The following is a 23,887-nucleotide window of genomic DNA, read 5'->3' on the forward strand; positions in this document are numbered from 1 at the left end:
TTTAGTTTGCTCTTTGTAGCCTGATAAATGTTCGCTCTGAAGTCTGATAATTTAAGTCAAGTTCAGTAATGCTGATGTGTGCTGTATTTTCATTCTTTGATTCTTGCCCCAGCTGCCATCCAGGATGAGCAGAGCGGCGTACGACATTGTTTATGGTAAATGTTAATCTCAAGGTTTTTTGGGCTAATGCAGACATTTCTCAAAAGCAGCTGCAATTCTGAACGACTCGCTGACAGCGTACAAGTTGTTTTCTACCTTTCAGAAATGAATTATTCACCATTTCATGTATGGTTAGAAGGAGTCAGTGGTGGGGGGGTTGAGTGGATATATGTTTGATTGAAGAATGCAACTGTCAGTTTAAATTGGTTAAACGTCATGGTAACAGCAACCCTTTGGTTTGTTTTGTTTTTGCACACTGATCCTGAAGCTGCACGTTCACAGGCAGATCTGTGTGCGTTCAAAAGCTGAAAATAAACCGAAGCTACATGAGTGACATGTCAACTACCCACCTTAGCTCAGTGTAAGTGATACTGATACCTACATTCACAGATATGTACCACCCCGACATCACTCCAAAGCTATCTGACAGTGTTATACAGGATACCTGCCAATTTTGTTGGCTCACTAGAACAGCATATTTATTCCTGCATCCGGTTGATGATAGTAGCAGCGCAGCAGCTGTTAAAGAGCTGTTCCACCCAAAATGTACACAAAGATATTTTCTCACTTAACTCTAGTGGTGTCTAATATCTAGCTCAGCACACTGGAGGTGAGCAGAGGTTCTCAAAATTTCTGGGACTATCCATCCAAACCACTTCCTGTTTCCAAGGAAATATAGTCAAAGACAGTGTACTTTCTTAAAATGCATGCAACTGCTGTGAGCGTATGCTGGCTGGCACACTGAAAGCTTAGTATGGCGAAACGCAGAGCAGCACTGAGGAAAGACCATAATCTTCCGAAGAATCCATCCGAAACCTCACACCAAGTGAGACAGAGCTTTATGGGAGCTTTGCTTTTTAACTCTGACCGATCATTGACTTTATTACTATATCTAATATTACAGAACGCTCACAGAATGTAGAATCCATCTCATCTTAATAGAACGACTTTGACATTGCTGATTTTACTTCCTTTAACAAATTTCGTTTATACCATGAGGAATCGCCAGGTATCACTTCCACTTCTGCATTTCATATTCCTCACAGCGATTGCGACGATCAAGCTGCATGCAAAGTTCACATTACGTTTATTCTAACCCTTTGCCTTAATAAATGTTAATATCACCAAATAATACACTGAAGTGGTCATGTTAGGATCCCATAGGTTTCTACAGATTTTTTCTTGTTGCATTTAGTGCTGCTCAAAATATGAGCAATGTGTTTTGGCTGTAGCTGACAGTTCCCGGGATAGTGTGCTTCTGTTCCCGGGATGAAAAATGACTCATTTTCAGTAAAAATACTAATTCCTGATTGGGATGGCAGCACCAATCTCAGGGGCAAGTAAAAGCAAAATGATCAGCACAGTCAGACATGAGAAGATGTGCAGTAAATTTGTTAAGTTATTTAGTATAAAATGTGTTTTGCTTGTAATTTGGGTGAATCTACCCTTTCTGCTAGTGCTGCTCCTGCTAGTGCAGAATAGGTTTGACATGTTGTTCCCTTTTTTCAGCAAGTTAACCTCAATTATGCAAATGATGTGAATCAGATTGATTAACACTACTCTCAGAGACAGGGGTTATCAGAGTCCTGAACATCATATTTTTTAGCATGTCTCGGGTGTGTGCAAAGGATTTTCAGTAAAAGCAAAGCTGATGCTCAGTTCAAAGTGAGGCTACTTCAGGGACGGAAAATGAATATGGAGATTCAGCGGCAACTCGTTATTTTCTTTGGAAATAACACGATGACGGCAGTGCAGCAACACAAGTCTGAGGGACGGCTGTGAGAAGACAGTAAGAGCCTGATGAAGTCTGGGGTTCTTCATGTTGAACAGTGGGGATGTTTACATCCACACTGCACTGGCACATCACATCACATTTGCCTGCATGCAGTGCAGTCCCCTCTGCTTTCATTTGACGCTGAAAATACCACTGCTCACCATCAAAGTCCTGCGCGTGCAAGAGCACAATCAGAGAAAATGTTCTGACAATTTTTGTCACGACGGGATCAGACGGAGACAATTGTCACCATGTGTCATTGTGTTACCGTCTCTTGAAAGAGACTGACCCGACAAACAAACAAATAAAGCTGAGGAAAACTTGTGTTGCTTTAACACAGTAAACAATCAAGTAATTGCATCCACTATTACTAAGAAAAGCTCTGATGAATAGAAAGAAGATTTGTTGTTCTGGGGATGCTGCTAATCATTCGTAACACCTCCTTACCATTTGTAATTCTGAGGTGATGGTAAACATTGCTGTCTTCTTGATTGTCACTACACATGCAGCATGCAGCATCATCTTTGAAATTCAATTCCAACTTCTATGCTTTCAAGCATAATGCTGAAACGACGCTGCCTGGAGGTAAACAGTGCGTGATTATAGCAGTGCATATGAAATACAGCTCGGAATTTTTTTAAACTGGGAGAAATCAGAGAGGTGTCTTTATCAAACACTTCAGTCCTCTTCCTGTTGTCACTGCAAATGCATTCTGTAATAGCTCAACGAGGGACAAACATATGCTAAAAATATGTGAAGAGATTAGTTCTACCCACTTGTGAAAAGCCGAATGTGTGTGCAACAGGACATTTGCAGGTGATTTCATTTTTCAGGAGGCCTTGCGGTATTGAACTTGCAGCTAATTTTCCAATCCTCAAATTTTGCACAAAATGCTGTTTACAGTGCAACACGAAATGCTGCTCTGCAATGAAAGGTCCCCTGAGGCTTTTCCTTCATCATTTTTTTGTTTCTTATCAAGCTGAACTGCGTGCAGGCAAGTAGTATTTTCTACCCTTTTGCATTTTTTGACATTGCAAAGTCTGCATTTCCTATTTTATTACACCAGTCACTGAATTACTGCTCCATGCAGTTAGCAGATGTGAATCTATCATGTGTCCTCCATGTGTTTCATGTGTACTCTTATACACAAAAATGTTAACTGCAGCTAGCTTTGCCAGAGTAACGTGTTAATGCTTGTTGTTCTCCTCCCGGGCCAAAAATTATTTTGCAGCAACTGCTAGTTTAAACACAAATAAATACCACTGTCTGAGTTTGCCCTTTCAATGAGATGCTCCGATATCTGACCGATAGAGGATGCTGTGATTTACATCAGTAATATGTGCAGATCTCTAAGTGCATCAAATAGTAATGATGTCTGTGCCATGATGGACTAATTTTGTAAGCAAGGCATGGCATACAAATACAGACACTTCTAAACATACTGTGTGTGATCAATATCAAACGCACTTTGTGATCAATGTTGGAATTAACTGGGAGTGTCACAAGGACCAGAGCGCTATGCTGTCAGATGCTGCTAAATAGCTGCTGAGCTGGTGACTGACAGTCTAACTGGCTGCACTGCATACTGTCTTTTTTTTTTGTTTAAAACACAGGTTGTGTATATATCACTTCTCTTTTAGGTTGTGTTTTCTATGCTTGAACTGTGTTTCAGCTGCAGGGATGTCAGCTCTGGTTTCTCTTTTTCTGTGTATGTCTTATTGAGTTTTCTTACTTAATTCAGTGTTTCATCACTGATCAATGTTTTATCACTGTTTTATCTTGACAATTGGACAATTGCCTAACCACTTTTTTCCTGTTAACAGTGGACCCCTGAGGTTTACTGGGTGTAAAAAAGCCTTGAAATGCTGCCCACAATTTACGCCTCTTGGATACAGCCTGCCTGGCCCCAGCTCCATTTATTTATAGGAGTGTTCCAGCGAGGTTGTGTACAGTGGGAACAAGCTTTTGATCTTAAATTGAGGATGCTTTCCACATCTTAGTACGGAAGGACACTAGTCAATATTTGGCCTGAGGTTATTTAATTTGGACAAGGAGTTTGATTCATACATTAAAAATTCCAATTACGCTGTCAAGAGTTGAGCGAGCCCAGAGGAGGCTGTTTTAATCATACAGCTTTATCAAACTCTTTAAATTGAGTTTAACATGGACAGGATCATACATTCTGCCTCGGGGAAGGTGATATCCCTTAATTTGTCCTAAACAGTAAACATTTTAAAAATCCATGTTTAACTAGAATTACTCACACTGAATAAATGCTGGTTGCTTCGTTCCCTTTCAGTCTCTTCTCTCTCTTTTTGTTGTATCCAAGTTCAGAAACTTTTGAGGATGCTTTCAGAAAATGTGAAGGATGGATAAATACTCAATTTGTCCAGCTCTAAATGTCATTTTAGATGTGTTCTGTGCACAAATACAATGATGTACACTGCCGGTCTTCTGAATGCCAATCATATCAATCAGCTGCGAAAGAAAGAGTCATTAAACTGAACTGTACAAAAAAATGGCTGAATTCCTGCATTTGTATGCTGCTCGTGCTCACCCACATTGATGAGTAGATGCTATTCCTTTTCTTCTGTCAAGTAATGTTGTGGTCAAGTATAAATCTAGCATATGTCTGATCTGCAGGTGGTCACAGCTGGACCTCCTGTCTTACCACTCCTGAATCCATTTTACAAAGATATTACAGAGATCTGAGCTGCTGTCAGATATTTCCCATTCCGTCTTATCAGTGGAAGGAATAATGTCTGGCACGGCAAACAAAGTATGTGTAAAGTCCCTAAATAAAGCATGAAATTGACGGGATGCCTGTCTAAGTGAGGCGCCACAGAGCCACAGGCTCTCTTGCAGCAGACAGGTACAGCTGCTCACCTCCAGACTGCACGCCTCCCATTTGGACTCCCATTAAAGTGCCCGACGCTCTGAGTCAACACTTTTAATGCAGAAAATGACTTCATTCATTTTCCATTATAAGAACCACATTTTAAAATCTGCCTACACAAAGCTCCGCTTATTTTTCTGCTTCTCCACAGAGGAATTTGCATACATTGGGCCCACGGAAGACGAAGAACTTCTCCCATTTTAGACATTTGGTCATGGTGGTGTTCAAGTATGGGATGAAAAGTAGTAAGCAATTTACTTCACTATACATCAGCTTTCAAAAGCTGCTTCAGAAACCCAGACACGTAAGAGACTTATAACCCTGCAGATTATTTGGTGACTGACTTGTGTATTGATGAGCCATTGTGTATGTGCATGCAAGTGTGTGTGTGTGCGCGCGCGTGTGTGTATATGTATATCTGAATGTGCTGGAGACTGCATGACAGAAATCAGCTGCAACACTGATATTTGAACAAAGCCTTTAACTCACCAGGGAACTGGTAGCTGTAGCTGGGTGCGAATCCAGTGTATCCGCGGCCATACGTTGCCACAATATTAGGGTAACCTAGGAGAGAGATCAAAAGGAGATGAGAGGCACACATGCACATAGACACACACACTGGGACATGGCTCCTTATATATCCACTTTGCGAGGGGAAACAAATCTTAAAAGGCTGGCTTTAAAACTCCCCGGGACCCAAGTGTTCTCATTTTGTCAAGCAAATTCTAAAGCAAATTAACACCCTAAAAAATAAAACTACAACATTAACTATGAGCCTGAAATAGTTAGGATTAAGTATTGCATTTTGGAACAATGCTTTTCATGCACAAAGTCTTGTGTGTCTTGAATTATGTGGAACCCGAGCTTGAAAGAAACTGCAGCAATCAAGAAGTGATTGATCTTTATGCTTCAAGCCTAATAAAGAGGTGGCATGCACTTAATGCTCATGATGTTGATGGGAGATTGTCAAGTGGAAAACATCGGCTGTGTGTGCAGTCCGACAAGCACCACCCTCAATCAATGGTCAACTGTCACAGTTACATTAACCTCTAGTCTTGAACAGGCTGTTGCCTGAAATGTGTTTTAGAACCTACAAGAATAATGGCCACAATTACAAAAATAGATGCTGCTGATTTAAAATGTGAGTGTCACATAGCTGCTAATATTTTACACAATCTCTCGTTTAGTCAATCCAAGTTAGCATGCGTAGATCAATAAAATGCTTCATCATATTTTAACTGATTTTAGGTACATCAGCAGGAGCCTCAGAGCAAGTTTTTTATAAACCGATTCCTCCTTCATTCACTGGGGGTTGATCATCATTAGGGTTGGTATCAAGAAGTGCTAACATTTGGTGCTTAAACGGTTTAAACCCAAAGCAACGATAAGCTCCTGAACGAATAGCACTTTTTATTCAACCATAAGTTCTCTGGCATTTTTACAGCTCAGCCTAATGACACTGGCGGGCACCTTAAAATGACGCCAGCATCTGTTTATGTTCCGCACATCTTTAGGATAGTAGAGAGGTTCATGTGTTAATGCGGCTGAATGTGGTTTGTTAAAAAGACGCTGTGGGCAAGAAGCGATGATAGCTCCCCATTTGCACCTCCAGCACGGCATTCATTTGTGTGTGGCTGTGTTATTATATAAGGTTTAAGCAAGGTTTAACCAGTAATTAAAGCTAAATTTGAAACTAACTTTTGGTCTATGGTAGTTATCCCAAGAAGGCAGAGCAACCAGTGATCATAGATTCAGATTCAGAGAAACTCTGTTGATCCCTGCAGGGAAATTGCTTTGTTGCAGTACTATTTGCTCCACATAAAATACTGAAAAAGGTAATAAAAACTACAAAGTTACAAGCTACTATAAAGATAACATAGCCATAATAATAAAAATAATAGTAAAATATACAAATGCAAATGGTAAATTTAGAGTAATGAGAAAAAAATACCCAATAGAATAAAAATAATGCTGATAATAGTAATAAACATGTATATGTTAAGTCGTGCATAATTTCTATGTAATAAACATAAATGCCTTTAACCAATCAGGCTATTTGAATAGAAACTACCTCAGACTGCCTGAGGACAGCAACATGAAGTGAGCGTTTGAGCACCTTGTTCTATTATTATGTAAGAAATATAGAGAAACTGACTCTAATCTAATTTCCCGTAATCGGTATTTTCAAACGAATGTGTGCAGCTCTGGCCTGGTCAGAGCCGCTGACTTTATCTTCTGTCATTGTGAGGAACATGACTGATCTGGACATGTGCAGAGTGTTTCTTATGTGTAACGGCTCAGGGGCTGCTTTCATGCATTGCATGAATCAATCTGGGAAGTTAAAAGTTTGGTGGTGGTATGACCTTTATATTTCCATCACAGACTGGGCCTTTTAGGTGGTGTATTTTTATCTGAACTGCAGTATATACATACAGTTTATGATCAACATTTGACCATGGGAGATCCTACATACAGTACATATATCTGTAAACCAAGGCTAGAAACCAAGGCTCAGTTAGCCATTGCTACTTTTGATATAATTAGGATAACATTTAACCACAGCCACTGCATTATACAGCTTTGTGAGGATGGCAAATGTCACTATGAACTGTCATGTGTAAAGCAAAGTCAAAGTCTGTGTGAGACTGCTTCAGAAGTTGTACGATCCCTGGATAGATGAAGAGTCGCAATGAGGCCCAAAGAGGACCCAGTGTCATTAGAAAAATTTAAGAGCAGCAGATGTATTGTTCATCTGCTGTCATGATTCTTATTACAACCACAGACCCACCAGTTAATTAGCAGGACAGTTTTCAGACAGAAGCAGCTGTGGGCAACATATTGAGGAACGGGGTGTGAGGGAGCATGCAGCTAGGAAGTAGGATACAGACAAAACAAAAAAAATCTGAGAGGAGTGGGAGGGTGGGAGGGTGGGAGGGTGGGTGAGCGAGAGAGCCTGTGTGAGAGTCGGGAGGAAATTTGAGCACCATCAAAGGTAATATAAACATAATTAACCCTCTAATTATGGTATATGTCTCAGTCTTTATCTGTTTTCCTCCAGCTATTATCACCTTCAACCATAAGTCTGGACTAAATTACCTAATAAGAGGAAGTCCTTTAGGCCAGAAATGAATCACTGGAGCTAACCTTGATAACTCACTTCACTGCGTGTAAGCTACACCTCAGAAACTGACCTCGGAAACCTCTTTCAGGCTTTTGTGTGCTCAGTTCTTGTTAGATATGTACCAGCCTGATAAATTGGCTGCAGTCACGTTAACATCTGAATGTCTAGCTTGTAATTTCTGGGCTACAAATTCCTGCAGATGCTGTAGACTAATAGAGCTTACAGTAAATACTACATGAGATATCTCTTAATACTACTAAATAGTATCTGTACAATATGGAATTGCAGTTTAAGAGCAGACAGAGCTGTAAACATATAGACTTTGGCCACAGATGGCGTGTATTCACCTGTATGCATGTGTCTACAGCATGAAGGCGACAAATTTTGCATACATGCAGACACTGTGTGTGTGTGAGTATGCGCGTGAGGGTATGTAGGCTATGTGCGTGTGTGTGTGTGTAGGCTTGTGAGAGTGTGTGTGGATGCTCTGTTCTGTATGCCTCAGAGCCTGTGCCAGCTGGAATCAGAAAGGTTGACCTTGGTCATAAATATCTAATCAGTGTTTGCTGTCCATGAAAAAGTTCAATTTATTCCTGACCCAATGGGAAAATGCCTCTCCCAGACCCTTTCCCCTCACTCACAGACAAAAAGAAATGCAACTCAGAGAGGCGGTGAGGGGAACCATAACCTGGTGTGGATGAAGTAGGACGGAGGCTACGCCACTGAAAAAAAAAAAAAAAAAAATCCTCATCAGCCGCTGATGAGAAGTCATCACCAGGAAGCCACAGATGGATAGCTTTCACAAATCCCCTCAGTGTTTGTTTGGTCTGAAAAGAACTGTGATATGATACAATGAAAAGCTATCACGGACCGCAAAATATTGGATATTATGTGTTTGATACTGTCTTACTGTCAAACAGAATAAATGCCAAACTGAAATTGCTGGCTTAGATACCGCAGCTCCTCATACTCCCTTATTTCAACATTTTCTGAAAATGGCAAAACCATTTTCCTAGTCTGATGTACTGCATTACAATGGGTTTCACATTACTAAATGAAGAATTTGCCACCAGATGTGTGCACGGAGTGTCTAAGGAGAGAGCTACAGAGACGCGTATGGAAGTGTCGGGAAAGTGGATTAAGATACATCTAAGTTAAGCTCCAATCACGAAATTCTTAGCGTGTGCATGTCGACAAATATCGCAACAGAGTGGGAGGAAAGAAGAAAGAAGGAGAAAGAAGGAGAGAGCCAACTATCTTTCCTGCCATTTGACTAAATGAAGCCTGCCATTGTGTCTGGCCTGGTGGCAGCCTCTTAGTGCTCTTATTTGCCTTATTAATATGCATGCTAATGTACCTATTTTATGGCTCAACAGTTCTGATTCACTTTAAAATCAATTATCCATCTGGTACACCCATACCTCGCCCAGGCTCAAATGTGTATTAATTTCAGCAAACATACATCGGGCACAACACAATAAAGATAAATGCCTCGATTAGAGGCAGTAAACAAAGGAGCTAGGGATGGCTTTAATGAGATTTGGCACAAAAGGAGCTTACACTTTCTTAAATAATGAGCCTTGGGTCCCTTTTTCCAAATGCAAATTATATAAAGGAATGTTTCGCTGTCCTTGTTCCAATTTCATTTAGATAAGAATGTCTCCAAACAAGTTGGCTGTTAATATTCTCACATGAGCACATCACTGCCTTTCTGCCTGCTGCCTCCCAATGGAGGGGAAGAGTGCTGTCCTCTTCGCAGACACATTAGGCTGTAATAAGTTCTGAAAAGTTCACTGTGCTTGTTAAATACTTCAAACAGATGAGATGCAACTGAACGGCTCAGACAGAGCTGGCACAAGCACTCGGCCAACATCACAAACAACTGTATAATCAGTCTCGCGGCAAGGTCGACACCTGACACTTTATGCACCTGTATGTGGATAGATGGATAGATAAATAGATGGACAGATATTGTAGATAATTAGTTTCCTGCCCCTTAACGTTTATTTGTGCCACAGCTCAATAAATGGTCAAATCCTCTAGTTTCTGTCCATTTTTAAAAGAAAACGCGAAACAAGCCACAGCTAAATATGACTTGCTATCGAGCATCAAAGCTGCTTCAAACATCACGTTACCTGGTGCAGATAAAAATGCATGACTGTGGCTCAGCCTGCACCTGCTACATGAGCGAGGGGGAGGGGCTACTTGCACGGCAAAACGAGTCTCTTACAATCAGCTGCATGTCTCTTTTGCTTTTGAAGGCAAAAATAAATCTTTCATGTGAGGGCAAATCCATTTGGTTGGGTCGCACATACAAATGATATGCATAGGAAATGTGCACGACAGACAGACAGAAAGACAGGCAGCTAGATAGATAGAGAGGGAGCGGGTGAGACAGTGGGCGGGTAGGGAGGCAGGGAGGGAGAGGGTGCAATAGTGTTAACTAAAAAGGGCCACAGGCATGGGCTGGATGGTAATGAAGAGGGGTGGGCCAGCAGCTGAGGTCCCTGTAGATGAGATCTCTCACTGACATGTGTGTCCCCTTCATTACCCATTAAGGGGGGCACAGTGATGAATCCTTAATATGACATTACACCAATTTTCCTCTTCATTTAGCCTGATAATGTGCTGGTCTGCTCCTATATGCCCAGGGGCTGCCTGTACCAGACTCGACCAGAAATAGACCACAGTGGCCACTGGTGGCACACCTTGAAGCAGCCTAATTAGGGGCAGCGCCCACCTAATGGGGCTATCTGGACGAGAGTTTGCATAAGTTGATTTTTTTTTTAGAAGGCAGAAATTGATGACTGAATGGCGTTCATGTCTGACTCTTCCTCTGTCCCCCCCTCCCCCAAAATATATATATTCTTCGCTTTTATTTGCTACCTGGTAAAATGTTTGTGCTTCTTTAAAAATTAGGAATTCTAAATCTAACTTGATGTTCGATGGGCATTTCCAGCATGATGTTAAACACATATCATATAAAGCATGTATATAGAGCACTTGTTTTGCACGTGTTTATGTGTTATTGCGTAAAGATGTGTGTACGACTCACTCAGCATGCCCATCCCCAGCATGAAGGCATCCATGGTGTAGGGCAGACCCCTGGCTCGCCCTCGTGTACCTGGTGGGAACATCACCTCCTTGGGCTGGGCCTTCTTACATTCTACCTATGTAGACAGACAAACACACACATATGCACATGTGCACACAAACACACACACAGAGACAAACCATTAGACTGTGTAAGGTACACAACCAGACAGATCTGACAGGGCTGTCTCAGCTCTTTAAGGTGGTTTTCTATTTGACTTGCACACCGCTAGATGTTTTCCATAGAGAAAAACAAGACTGAGTCAATCTGAGCACCTCACATTTTAGAGGAGAGTCTCTCAGGAAAACTTACAATCATGCTCCTCCTGCATTAAAGCAAAGGTTGTTGCTCCAGTGAGCATGTGCCCAATGCCTCAGGGAAATACAAGCTTAATTCTTTCCAAGAGTTTCTGAGACATCAAGGTAGGAGAGGCTCTGTTCTGCAATGCCATTACCACAGTCCCGCTGTGTGGCAGTATGTCCAGCTTCCTCGTGAAAGGCAGCTCTTTGTTTAATCCAAACACAATATCTCAAAAGCAATAATCTCTCATGACAAAATCTCTATTTGCTCACTGTTTGTTCCATTCAACTTAAGTCTTGCCAGGCCAGTGTGTTTAAAACGTGAAGCTGGTCAAAAATGGGCATTTTAAAGCTCAATGTGGTTATTTCATGTGTCCGTGCTTCTATTTGTGCATTGTGTGTTTGTGTATGTCTGCTGGGCTGAAGTCCCCGGTGCCCCACAGTCCAATTCCACCTGCAGCACTCATCTCTCTCCTGCATTTCTTTCTCCCACTCCACTTCTCACACATACAGGTTTGTTCATTTCCCATCTTGCAAGACTGACATCTCCTCCCCCTGCATAACACATATCAAATGAGGGATGTGACAGGGGCAGATGAGGAGAAGGAGGAAGATGAGAGCCCTATTTACCACATATCTATCCTATCTCGATGAATTATAGAGAAGCGCAATCGGCTGACAAGGGTGGCATGGTCTTGTGTCTGTTGGTTGTTCTTTGGTAGGCCGAGTCTGTTCACCATGCTGCACAATCTATTTGCTCCACTGCCTGCTTGGCATCAGCCTGTCCATCTGTTTGTCTGTTTGCCTCCTGGCTCTCGCCTGCTTCTCCCTACTGCCTCCACTTAAGCAGGGCTTCCTCGGCTGCTGCGATTCACATGTCATCCTGGCCTGCTGCACAAGACAGGCTACTGCGCCAGTGCTGTGTACACCTCAACCACGGTACGGCTCGGCATCCATACAAATGGGCTTGCAACTCTGACAGGCCAGCGGTGCACATTACTATTCACACACAAAATCATACACAGGTTCACACATGCAAGTTGCCAAACTGAAGAAAAACTTCATGTGCATATGAAGGTGCTAAATGAATAGTATAACAAGCTCTGTGTATCCGGCAGAGAGCTAGATATGTAAAGAGGGAACACTAATGAAAAGGGTTTCTATCACAGAGGAAAAGTTGCTGCGTTGCAGAGCTGTGATTTGTTGCTGTTAGCAGCCCTTTCATTTGATGCAGACCAACTAAAGTACACAGTTCCCTCAGCCACTTTGTAGCTGTCACAGCTACTCTGCCATCCTTGCTCGCCTGGACTGCTTTGACATTGTGCTGAAGAGAGCACAGGCGCTCCTATCGTCGGGGAATGACCCCCAGCGTGGAAGCAGCAACTTGGGTGGGACAAATGGGTCTGTAAAGAAATCTCAGTACACTGCTGGGATGTTCACATGTTCGCGTAGCTGGGTGACGAACACAGCTGAGTCCCGCCCGCACCGGAGATGTGACAGTTGTCTGATCAGCGTCCTCCGGTAGCCCCTGCCACATCCAGAGAGTTGGACGCTTGGTTTCCTGCTGAGAGTAAGACAGACCCGGGTGTGAGTCATGCCTACATGCTCTCTCAGATGCGGGTCTTTGATATTCAGAGAGAGGGCTCCTTGTCATGGATTTAAAACCAGCCAGGAGCCAGGACTGTGGTGGTGTGAGCGTGTGGGTGTTCACCTGCTTCAAACACACAGGAGTGTGTGAGGGAGGGAGGCGGGAGCTTTCAAGAGTGGACTGAGTCAAAGAGAGGAGAACAGAGAGGACGGCAAGACAATTCAGCGCCTCACGATGAAGAACTGCAGAGGTTAAGCAGTCATGAAATCAGAGATTCAAATTTTGCAGTGTGGAAAGTATCACAGGCTGAGCCTCTTCGCCTCATGAAGTGGGAGATAACAACGCTAAATTTTGCAAGCTTTCATCTTAACTCTAAGCACTGTCCTGCATTGTGGCTGATGTGGCTGTCCGTGACTCCACAATGTGTGTATCACGATCCTCACGGAGACGTCGTGAATGCTGGTGTTTGCTGAGAAAAAGCGCCCCCCCCCCCCCCCACCAGCCCCAGCCCGCCTTGCCTTCGCTGCCAGGATGCTTACATCGCTTTGTGTGGAAACAGCACCGAAAGATCTGAGAGCTTCAAACACACATGCGCACGCACGCACGCACGCACGCACGCACACACACAGATATACAGTTTGCAAGACAGCTGACTGTTGAAGTGGATTCCTGCCACACAGTGCTGACAAGGTGTGGTTACCTCAACCTGCATGCTTTCAACATATATCGAGATGTTTCCTCCTACTCCGCTGAAATACTGATATCCTGCAGTTGACAGCTTATCTTTGAGATTTGTGTCACTCTGCAGCCCAAGATAAAGTCAGGGAAGAGAGGAAATCAGAGAGCCAGACAGCAGAGCTTATACACTCTTAAAAAAAGTTGTAATTGTTTTATTTAAAACTTGAGAAGACTGAGTGAACACGGATGCCCGTTTGTACATACTATGATAGCCTAGGTCTCATTTCCAAAGTGTCAAATATGTCACAGCCCTCTGTGTCTCACACAGATGCACAAGGTATTTTTTAGCATCTGTATGAGACGCACCAGGCTTCCAGCGAACTTCACTGTAAACCCATCTGTGGCCATATAGATGCTGAGAGCAAGGCAACGTTGTATAAAGAGCAAGAAAGTCCACAAATGGAGGAAGGTGGGTGGCTGGACGGGTCAGACAAACACATGACTTTTCACCCAGAAGAGTAGGGTTTTCCTAAACCTAACCAAGTCGTTTTGATTCCTAAACCGAACCAAACTGTGACCGTTTTCCAACATTAACCACATGTTAGAAAGGCTTTCTGGCAGGAAGGCTTTGTGCGTCACAGGGATGGGAATGTGTTCGACAGCTGAAGCTTGCATCATATAATAAAAAGATTTTAAAAAATGTTTAAATTAATCTTTATGCAGCGTTATTTGAAATACTGTTTGTGACTGCTTGGACTGTTAAATCTGAAATGGAAACTCTTTCCTGTGTTAGATTGAGCCATCAGAGCAATCACTCAGACTCCAGCCTGCATACCCCTGTTTAAAAAACTGGGCCTTGGATGGCGTCCAAGCAACCTGCATCCTGGTTTGTCAGGAGTAAAAAGTAATCCAAAGCAACAGGAAATGACCCCAAAACGCTGTGTGCTATAAGGAGACAGATGTTGACATACAGTAGCCAGTGGTTACTCATGCCGGGAGAGTCTTGCATGACAAAATAGGAAGGGGATCTGAAGTAACTACTGCTGCTCATTTACCACATCATATTTTTTGTTTAAGTCTTGTGGCTTTAAGTTCAGGGTTCAGGGTAACAATAAAATAAATACAGTAGTTGATGAATTGCACATCACCTCCATCATCAAAACTCAAATATTTTAGTAGATTTTATTCTGTTCTGATGCTGTCTTGTTGAGGATTTGTGTCTTTTTTTGAGGTTTCTGTTGTTTCAGATTTATCTCCATCTACCAATAACCAAGCCTGACAATGAAATCATGAAGTGCACATACGCACACAAACACACAGCAGCATGCACTTGCAGGACCTCACAAGCACTGTGTAGGAATACAGCCCACTGATGAAGAAAATAAACAAACCGCCTTTGTTATCATGTACAAACCCTGTGATACAGAGCAGAGAAACGCTCCAGATATGACCTTTTCAATTCGTCTCCCATACATATTAACCTTGTAGGTATAACGGGAGGGTGTGGGTGGGATGGACCGGCAATGGCTGTCCTTCAGGGATGAGTGTTGTGGGTGTGGTGTGTGTGTGTGCGTGTGTGCGTGTGTGTGTGTAGAGGGGGAGGTGTATGGCTACTATTAGCTTCACTAGTGAATGGATTCCATCAGTAGACTGGCAGACTGAATAAAGGAAACAGTGTGATTCATTTACTCCAGCTCCCACTCCCAGCTGAACAGTCAAAACACATAGACTGGATAGTTAGGAAATGTCACGGCTCTGAATGCACAATATCAGGCATGGTGGTGTGGGCTTATTCACTTAAGAAAAAAGGCTTCTCACAAGCATTTTAACAAGTGGTTTATTAAACCAAGTTAAAACAATGCATTTTTTATTTAGGCTAAATCCTTTAGTGGGGCCGTATGTGAGAAAAAAGTCTATTAAAATTGGATGAAGATGTCACTCTACAAAGCTGAGAAAGGGATGTGCTGGCGTGCATACTTGATGGGGTCATGTTTAAGGATTCATCTGAAGTACATTTAGCCATTATTTTGAAAAGGTGTGCGGATTTCACTCAATCTATTGATGAAGAGAACATTTAATTTTTTGAAGTTTCTATAGACAACACGATACTTTCCTATCCTTTGAAACGTGTGACTATAGAAATCCATCATTAATCTTGATGACGTAACAAACTTGAGCGCTCTGTTTTCTTCTCTTTGGCACCACCTGTGGTGATAAGCTGCAGGCGTGTCTTTGGATTAAAACAGCGGCGCATGTGTAACGTGCACCAAGTTTCATCGTCTGCAGCCATCGACCTTTTCTTTGCTTATTTTCAGCCATAGTAACCCGTTACTCACAACGCTAGCAGAGACTAGAGAAAGCAGCGTGGTGTTTCACACATTAGTGAGTTGAAGAGCGAGTCTGTTGTGTTAGTTCTGCCTGTCCCCTCTGGCAGACCAGTATTGCTGGATGAAGGAAAACACTCACTATCTGTGCACCGCGTGTGATTTTTCCTGGGAATGTCGCCACAGACACCCAGTTCACAGCACTGCAAACATAAGGACTTTCATCAGTGAGCCACAGACTCAGTCACCATTGTCTTACCTCATTCAGAGACAGATAGTGACTTCAAATACATTTATTTTAATGAAAATGTTGAACTCCTGTTGCTATGGATGACATCATGCTTCATGCATGAACTTAATACGTATCTCTACAGTGATTGGTTGGTTTGTGTTCATTATTACACAGGAGCACAACAAACGAAGCAGGCCTATACATCTCACTGAAAACATTTGAGATGTTTTAGAAAGTTTCAAACAAAATAAAATATTCACCTGTTTAGTATTGTACCAGGATGTAATATTTTCCAATTTTACCAAACAGATAATAATAGAGTAGTTCTACACAAAGCACAGATTTTACCTGAAAATCCAGTGATGGCCAGGAAACCAGCTTCAGTAAGATTTTTTGTTGTAGTACACTTAATATACTTTCAAACAAACTGGGGTCTTAAGAGTGCAATTTAGTTTAGCTAGTAATTCTGGTAGAGAGCTGCGATTTTCTGAGTTCATCAGCAATGTTGTGCAAACCTTGTTAAAATACGCTTTTAAAAGTTTAGCCTTATATCATTCCAAAACATTGGCATTGGCAGAAGGAGCACTTCTTGCAGCAGCTGACTGACTGTGAGTAGGTCTACCTCTATTAAAGGACCCGCGTTTTAAAGCTAAAATGCTTTGTCCTAAAGTTAAGAAGTACTTGTGCTTCACTTGAGTATTTCTATTCTATGTAAAATTATCCTTCTACAACATCTCAGAGGCAAATATTTAACTTTTTACTCCATCAGTCCAGTATTTGATACTCAAAAGATCGATGTCGGTGGGAGTGTCACTTTAAGACCTCTGTGAACTGTATGTCATGCATTTTATAAAGAGGGTATTTACAGCAGACCTTCCTTTCTGAACCACTTGTATCCACGGTCAATAAAGAAATAGGGAACTGAGTAATGCCAAACATATCATAATGGTAAGAAGTTTTGGATGAAACAAAACGATGCCTTCATCGACTGCCAATCTCACAGGAGTCATTATGTCTGATGATATCTCTGCATGGTTATGTAAAAGCTAAGTAATTTGAGGTCATTTTAAGGACCAGGTGCTTCCTGTGGTGCCAGAACTATTCCCTCGACATGTTTATGTATTCTAAGATGATATTGTCCCCAGACACACTGAGAGACACATTCAAAAGTAATACCATGATCATCAGGTTGAAGTCAAATGGGCTTCCATCACTTCCTCAATCAGCAGATCTGAACATCAGTGAGCTTTTATGGAACGTCCTGGAGTGCAGAGTGCGAAGTGGATTTCCACCTCCTTCATCCCTCAAAGCTTTCCTCCTTCAATGAAGGGTAAACATCCAATTACTTACAGTCCAGAACTTGTAAGGCAGCACTCCATGAGGGACTGAAAGACCTCAGAAGGGTGGGCCGACTTCCTTATTAGTCACTTGATGTTCAAACACTGTTAAAAAATTTCCACTCTTTAAAAAAAAATATTTTCAAAGACATTTTCAACAACCCAGAGACTTTCTCCCTTTAGAAATCTCCTTTAAAATAATGATAGCTACTTTAGTCTATGGCTATAACTAAGCCTGTCCAGGAGAGATTTATACAATATAAGACCTAGGCAAATGCTACACAAACAGACAGACACACACGCACACTTGACTTGATGGCTCCTGGTTTGAGGGCTGTAAATTTTAATGTTCATCGGCAGCGCAACTGATTGGTTTGCAGGTTTGACACACAACAGCAGAACTGGTACAGCTGGCACTCACAAACTCAGAAGGTGGGTTTAATTAAAAGTAATTATATCTGGTGAGCTGATCACAGACAACCCACTGCTTATAGACATAGCGTACAGGCCACAAGCCACTCACATCATGAACCTTTATCACAGCTAATGTATACCGTCTGCAAATTTTGCTCAAGTAAGTGCACAGAAAAGTTCCTTATGAACTGTCCACTATCATCTGACCACACACACAGACACACACACATTTACACAGCCAGTAAATGTCTTTCTTTAACATGAAACTGCCTCTTTCACAGCATTAGTTGTGACCTATTTGAGGATTTCAATTTCTTTTATTCATATGCTGACGCTGTATAAAATCTTTGCCATGTGGGAGAAAACAAATAAAAAGATTATCACATTATCAAATAAGATTTTTAATTATAGAACACAATATTCCTATAATATCTCTATTCCTACGTATCTTATAGCATACTCTGACTTGTGAGTGCCTCACATATTTTCAATCATTTTATTCACATAAACTTTGCAATAACATTTTCAAATATTATCTAATTAAGTTTCTCTATCAATAATATTGCACAGGCTAGATTTAACTTTCTATTTTATTTACATTGTCATATTTCTATTGCACTTTTACTTCATTTCTGTGCTACTCAAAAGCAGGTTTATGGTATTTTTTTCTCATAAGGTACCAGTATAACAGACGTTCTGATATAATTTGTATAATAGCCTATTCTTTAAACTTTGCATTTTTTTCAGCAACAATATGAAAATATGTGATGTGCACATGGTCATGTATCGCTGGTGGAAATTAAATAAAACAGCAAAAGAAGGAGCTGAACACCACGGGTGTCAAAGCAAGACCAAAAATGCTCACTTGTGTCAATGTCCATCTAAAAAAATCCAAACTTGTAGACTTCCCCTACGAGAATTTGATGTTATGATGATGCATGAAGATCATAAACATTTTTAGGAAGCATGTCCAATGATGATCTGATGATGATGATGATGATGATGATGATGATTTGACTTTTTAAGAGTATCCGCTGTTTGTTAACTTGAATCCACATGTAGCAAAGATTAACTGAAATCCAACCCTAGCAGGAATAAATCACGTGCCTCGTTAGTCATATTCATGGTGTCAGTGTTTCCTTTTTTCTTAGTTTCACAATCTACTTTTCTCTATTTCTCTCTTCAGGTTGTGGCAAACATAGAGTAGACTGCAACTGGTTTTACTAGTTACTGAAGCTTGAACTTAGAAAACACTGCGCTAGGTACTTATCTGCCAACTGCAACATTTTACCACCCTCAAAGAAAATCTCAAAGGGTCTAAGCAGGTTACAGTACAATAGTGCTCTGTGCCCTTTTTTAATCTACAAGTGACACTCTATTGGGGAGTAAAGTCAAGATAAATTTCACGGAAAACAATGCTTTCACCCTGCTCCAATGAAAAGCACTATATGATGCTGTTGTAAAAAAAACTGCTGTATCTAGCATAATATATGGGTTACATGCTGCTGTTTTTCTTTGTCCACTCTGCTATAGCAATACACTGTGCAGAGTACATCCGTGTCTATATATTGAAGGCTGACATATAAGTGCCTTCCTGCATTAGTCTTTTCCTCAGTGACTGAGAGAGTCAGGGCTTATTCTCCTCCTCAGCACAGTAATTGGCTGGTCATGTCAGGAAGACACGGTGAGAAATTGACGACTAACAGAAAATTCCTCCCTCCTGTTGTGATCATTTGCTGCTGTTGAATATTAAAAATGACACATTAAAGAACATTACCTTGAAGCACTTGACTAAAACCAATGTGAGTCCATTTTAATGGCACACTGCTCGCTCATCACAGCCAATACTTGATAGATTTTATTATGAATCAGCTGCGCATGCATAACGGCAGGGTGGGGAGCAATAGAGGGACTCCTGTCTTAGAAAATGGAATTCACAACCTTTCCTCCACTGTATCAAGGGGCTGTCTTACTACAGTATGATATCATATATGTGGAAACCAGAGGGTGACACAAACTGTCAAGCCACATTCTGCTTATTGATTTTTACTCCAAAATATTTACTGCTTTTAATACAAGGGCTGGTACTTCTGTGGGTAAACTACATGTCTACAATGTTTGGAGCCATGCACAGGATAATCCATACTTTTATCACGTCCTGCATTTGCTAATGCAGGGCATTCTCCAGAGGTGAGAGCAATGTTGAAGTCAGTGCAACCGGTGGGGCAGGTTGAGAGCTTCTTGCTAAGCAGCGCCCTATTTTTAATTATATATGAGGCAGAACTCACAGTGACAGAGAGGAAGTGCTCCTGAGAGTGAGGCCTCGGTGGCACATGAACACAGGGTGATTGACCAAGTCACTAAAAGGTCCAGTCGCTCACATCTGAGTGGGCACTGACCCACTACACTGCCAGAGCCCTTGAGAGATCGGGCAAGGAGAAGGTGGGGTGCCCTGTACATCCACTACCCTCCCAAGTGGGGTGGAATTTCTGTCTGCATCAATTATTCAAGAACCATCTTAGATAACACTCGCGGGGAGGATGGATGAGGTCTATTTCTGTATAGTACTTCATAAAGATGAAGACAGGAGGCATTTTTTATTTTGTCTGCTGGTGCTTCAGAGACCGGATAACCAGTACTCTCCTCTGTGCAGCGAAGGTAAAGCCTCAAGTGTCTTTGAAAAATGCTCTTAACACACTCCATGATCTTTTCTCTTTGCCGACATACCAAGATATCAGTACTTTGTAGAAGATCTGAGGGACACACGTTTTTCCTGCATGCTAGGAAATTTACTGTACACTAGGTGTTGCCAGGAGGGACCCATACAAAGGTGGCAAAAGCCTCTGAAAACTGGCCCTAGCTCTGACCTTTCACAATGTGTCCCCTCAATAATCCTCATATTTTCTGCCAAGGTTTCTGGGACTCCAACATAGGTCACGTGGTTTCCATATGTGTGATTTTCTTTTATGAGTAAACAGAGACAGGTTGTATTCTCGTGGTTGATGCATTTTGTGGCCACACCCTGTGAAGTCCAACACGTATCACATCACAGCGGCGCGTGGTCACGATTGGAGACTCGAAGCAAAAAAGGGCTCATACTTTAGCCCTTCACAAGGGTATCAGGGGTTTGCTAAATATTGATACCATAATAGCAACTGTCATGACTGTGACACATAGGCAGACTGTTACGATGATGCATCAGAGAGAGCTTTGATGTTTCTGGCAAGATACAAGAGCCGAGGATAAAAAAAACAAAAATAACTGCAGTTGCAATGCACAATTGGAGGTACAATGCAACCTATACACCCAAAGAGAATGAATGGGAGGTAAGTGGTGTTATTTATCTTGAATAATGCCTTAAGGCGGAAACCCCCAGCAAAGTGCTTAATTTAAAAAAAGGGGATTAATTTGACTATGGCTATGCAAACGGTAAGGTAGACATTAGTAACTTGGCTGCTGGTGATTTTGCAGGGTTAGAAGCACACGTCCCCCAGGAGAAACATGTACGCTTTTTATGGCTTAACAAGCTAAAAAAAAAAGAAAAAAAAAGCGCCATCTCCTCCTCTGGATGTCGTGTATTTGCTGGTTGGAAAGGAAATGTCAACAGTTCATGCAACACTAACATTATTAGGGACATGCAAAGGTTCAACCTCAGCAGATATTTTAGCATCCAGGCTAGCTACAGTGGACCTACTGAGTACACAACTCCCTGCTGACCCTGTATTTTCAATTCAAAGTGAGCCCGTGTGCGTGTTGATGACACTGTACGGACTGCAGCTGCTTCATACTCTTTTCTGCGTGCCTCTATATTGCTTTCCACTTCCTCATTGATATTGCAGATATGTCCAAATATATGCAGTATTGATATAGATGCAAAATCAGTTACTGATAAGTCCTCCTCCTGCATGCTCTACCCAGACGTTACCCCTCGCCTACATGTTTTGTTTGTTTCTTGGTTTTACTCAGTCGAATCTATCTTCAAAAGAAATACAGCCTAACATTTCGTTTGCCGACCTCAAATCTTTGAGGTGAGCCTTGATGTGTCTCTTCAGGTTTGTGGTATTCTTACCGGCTGTTTTATGGCCACAGTGCTTCCTTTCTGATAAAGCAATGCATTCGTTTTTTTTTCTTAGCCTCACTGTGACGAAAAAGGGCCCAAAATATCACCTTGTTTATTTCTCCCAAGCCCTGTTGTTGGCATTGTTAGCGTTAAGTTGCTTTCTGTAAAGTAGATGATGTGAGTGACTGACTGCTCATTGTGTGCTGCAGGTGTAGCCCTGAGATGCTATGTGCAGAACAGGAAACAGAAAAAAAAAGTTAGAATACTTTGTCTCCTGTTTTTCGTTAACAAAAATAAAGAGAGATTTTGTTGAGGTTTTTATTTTTAAACTATATTTAAGTCTCTTACTGCATGTTCATATTGTCGCAGTGAGTGTTAAATGACGTGTGCCGCCTCGAAACAGTCTTGTCCTCATCATGGAAAAAAAGCTGTTGGTGAACATATTTCATCAGCTTTCACTCATGAAATGAACACGACTGTGAGCCGCACTCACTGACAGAACAATCGTGCTCTTTTGTGTTTACTTTGAAATTAAAATTCTTGTTTTTTTTTTAAATCCTGATTCAAACACTTTATGTAATCAATATCATGCTGTGAAAACAGCCAATGTACATTGTTTTAAAATAATAATTATATTTTATACTATACCTAATTAGCACTACTGTTTACAATCAACTTATTATCTAATTAAAACTTCTTACAAACAGGCTGGAGGCACACGTTCTATGGACTTTAGAGGCAAGGTAAATGTTGGACAGGGACACAGAAAATAACCTCAATGTAGAACAGAGAATTGATATCAGATTTGTAGCTAAAAAATGTCTCATCAGCTATTCTTGTAACATCACAAATTGTGCAGAAAAAGGTTGTAAATAGCTTCTGAAATTGACAGTTGACTGCATTGGCAGCCATTGTTTTGCTTCGTGTGCATAAATAAACGCTCTGGCGTGTGCATTCATGCTTCATGTTGATGTGTGGTACTTGTGTTTTCATAGGGTGTCATACCTCCATGTCAAAGGATCTCAGACATTTGATTGTGACAGAATATCTTCCATACGCGCGCAGCTACTTCTGTCACACACTGACTTTTTTGGTTGCAGTCCTGAGCATCGACTGTGATGCCGTGCAGAGACACGGGGGGATGTATACTGGGGTCATACGTGACCTGGGCTGGTCCCTGGTGAACACGGTTCTACTACACTGATCCTGTCAGTCAGACAGCCAGTCAGTCAGCCAGTTTCAGGGAAAGGCTTGGAGAGAGTGAAGACACACGCTGAGAGAAGGAGCTCGACTGAACGGCAGTAAGACAAGTATTCCCTCCAGTCAATCACAGTCCACAGAACCGCTCAAATGATGCGGGATCTCTCAGGAGGCCTGCAGGGTGGAACTGGGTGAAGGAGGACCTAATGTCACACTTGCTACACCGAAGTCGACTGCTGTCAATTATCATAAGTGACATGATGACTTAGAAAACTGCTATTGAACTCCGCAGAGTCCTCCGAGATGACCATATTACTGGTGTAAATAAAACGAGCATCACAGGGACTCTGTGGAAGGTGTTAATCCCTGACTAATGAACTCTGCCACTGCCAGTAGCTTCCCTGTTGCATCCCTGGACATCTCCACCTGTGTGTGTGTGTGTGTGTGTGTATGTGTGTGTGTGTGGTAGGGGGATTCAGAAAGAGAGGGACAGGCTCCACTCTCCCGTCCCTCAGCCTGACAGGCAGAACTCAGCCACACAATTTCACGGTTTGTGGGCAGTACACACCACTGCTTTCCCATCCCTGAGACCCAGAGACCCACAGAGTGTGTGTATGTGTGTGTTAGTCTGTGCATATGAACATGAACACACACACACACACACACACACACACACACACACACACACACACACACACACACACACACCTC

General features: G+C 41.9%; 2 protein-coding genes across 11 annotated transcripts in view; both read right to left on the reverse strand.

Annotated features, from left to right (window-relative positions):
• msi2b (musashi RNA-binding protein 2b) overlaps positions 1–23,887 on the reverse strand; it is a 233,788-nt gene that overhangs the window by 37,973 nt on the left and 171,928 nt on the right. For all 10 annotated transcript variants that reach the window (XM_070982590.1, XM_070982585.1, XM_070982589.1 and 7 more), the window contains exons 9-10: positions 11,006–11,120; positions 5,319–5,393 (exon numbers count right to left, since the gene is read on the reverse strand). In XM_070982590.1, coding sequence (XP_070838691.1) covers positions 5,319–5,393; positions 11,006–11,120 — 190 coding nt within the window. The remainder of the gene's footprint in view (positions 1–5,318; positions 5,394–11,005; positions 11,121–23,887) is intronic.
• LOC139344427 (uncharacterized) overlaps positions 1–23,887 on the reverse strand; it is a 243,085-nt gene that overhangs the window by 32,456 nt on the left and 186,742 nt on the right. The window lies entirely within an intron of this gene.

Source organism: Chaetodon trifascialis, chromosome 16 (genome assembly GCF_039877785.1).
Source record: "Chaetodon trifascialis isolate fChaTrf1 chromosome 16, fChaTrf1.hap1, whole genome shotgun sequence".
Taxonomy (NCBI): domain Eukaryota; kingdom Metazoa; phylum Chordata; class Actinopteri; order Chaetodontiformes; family Chaetodontidae; genus Chaetodon; species Chaetodon trifascialis.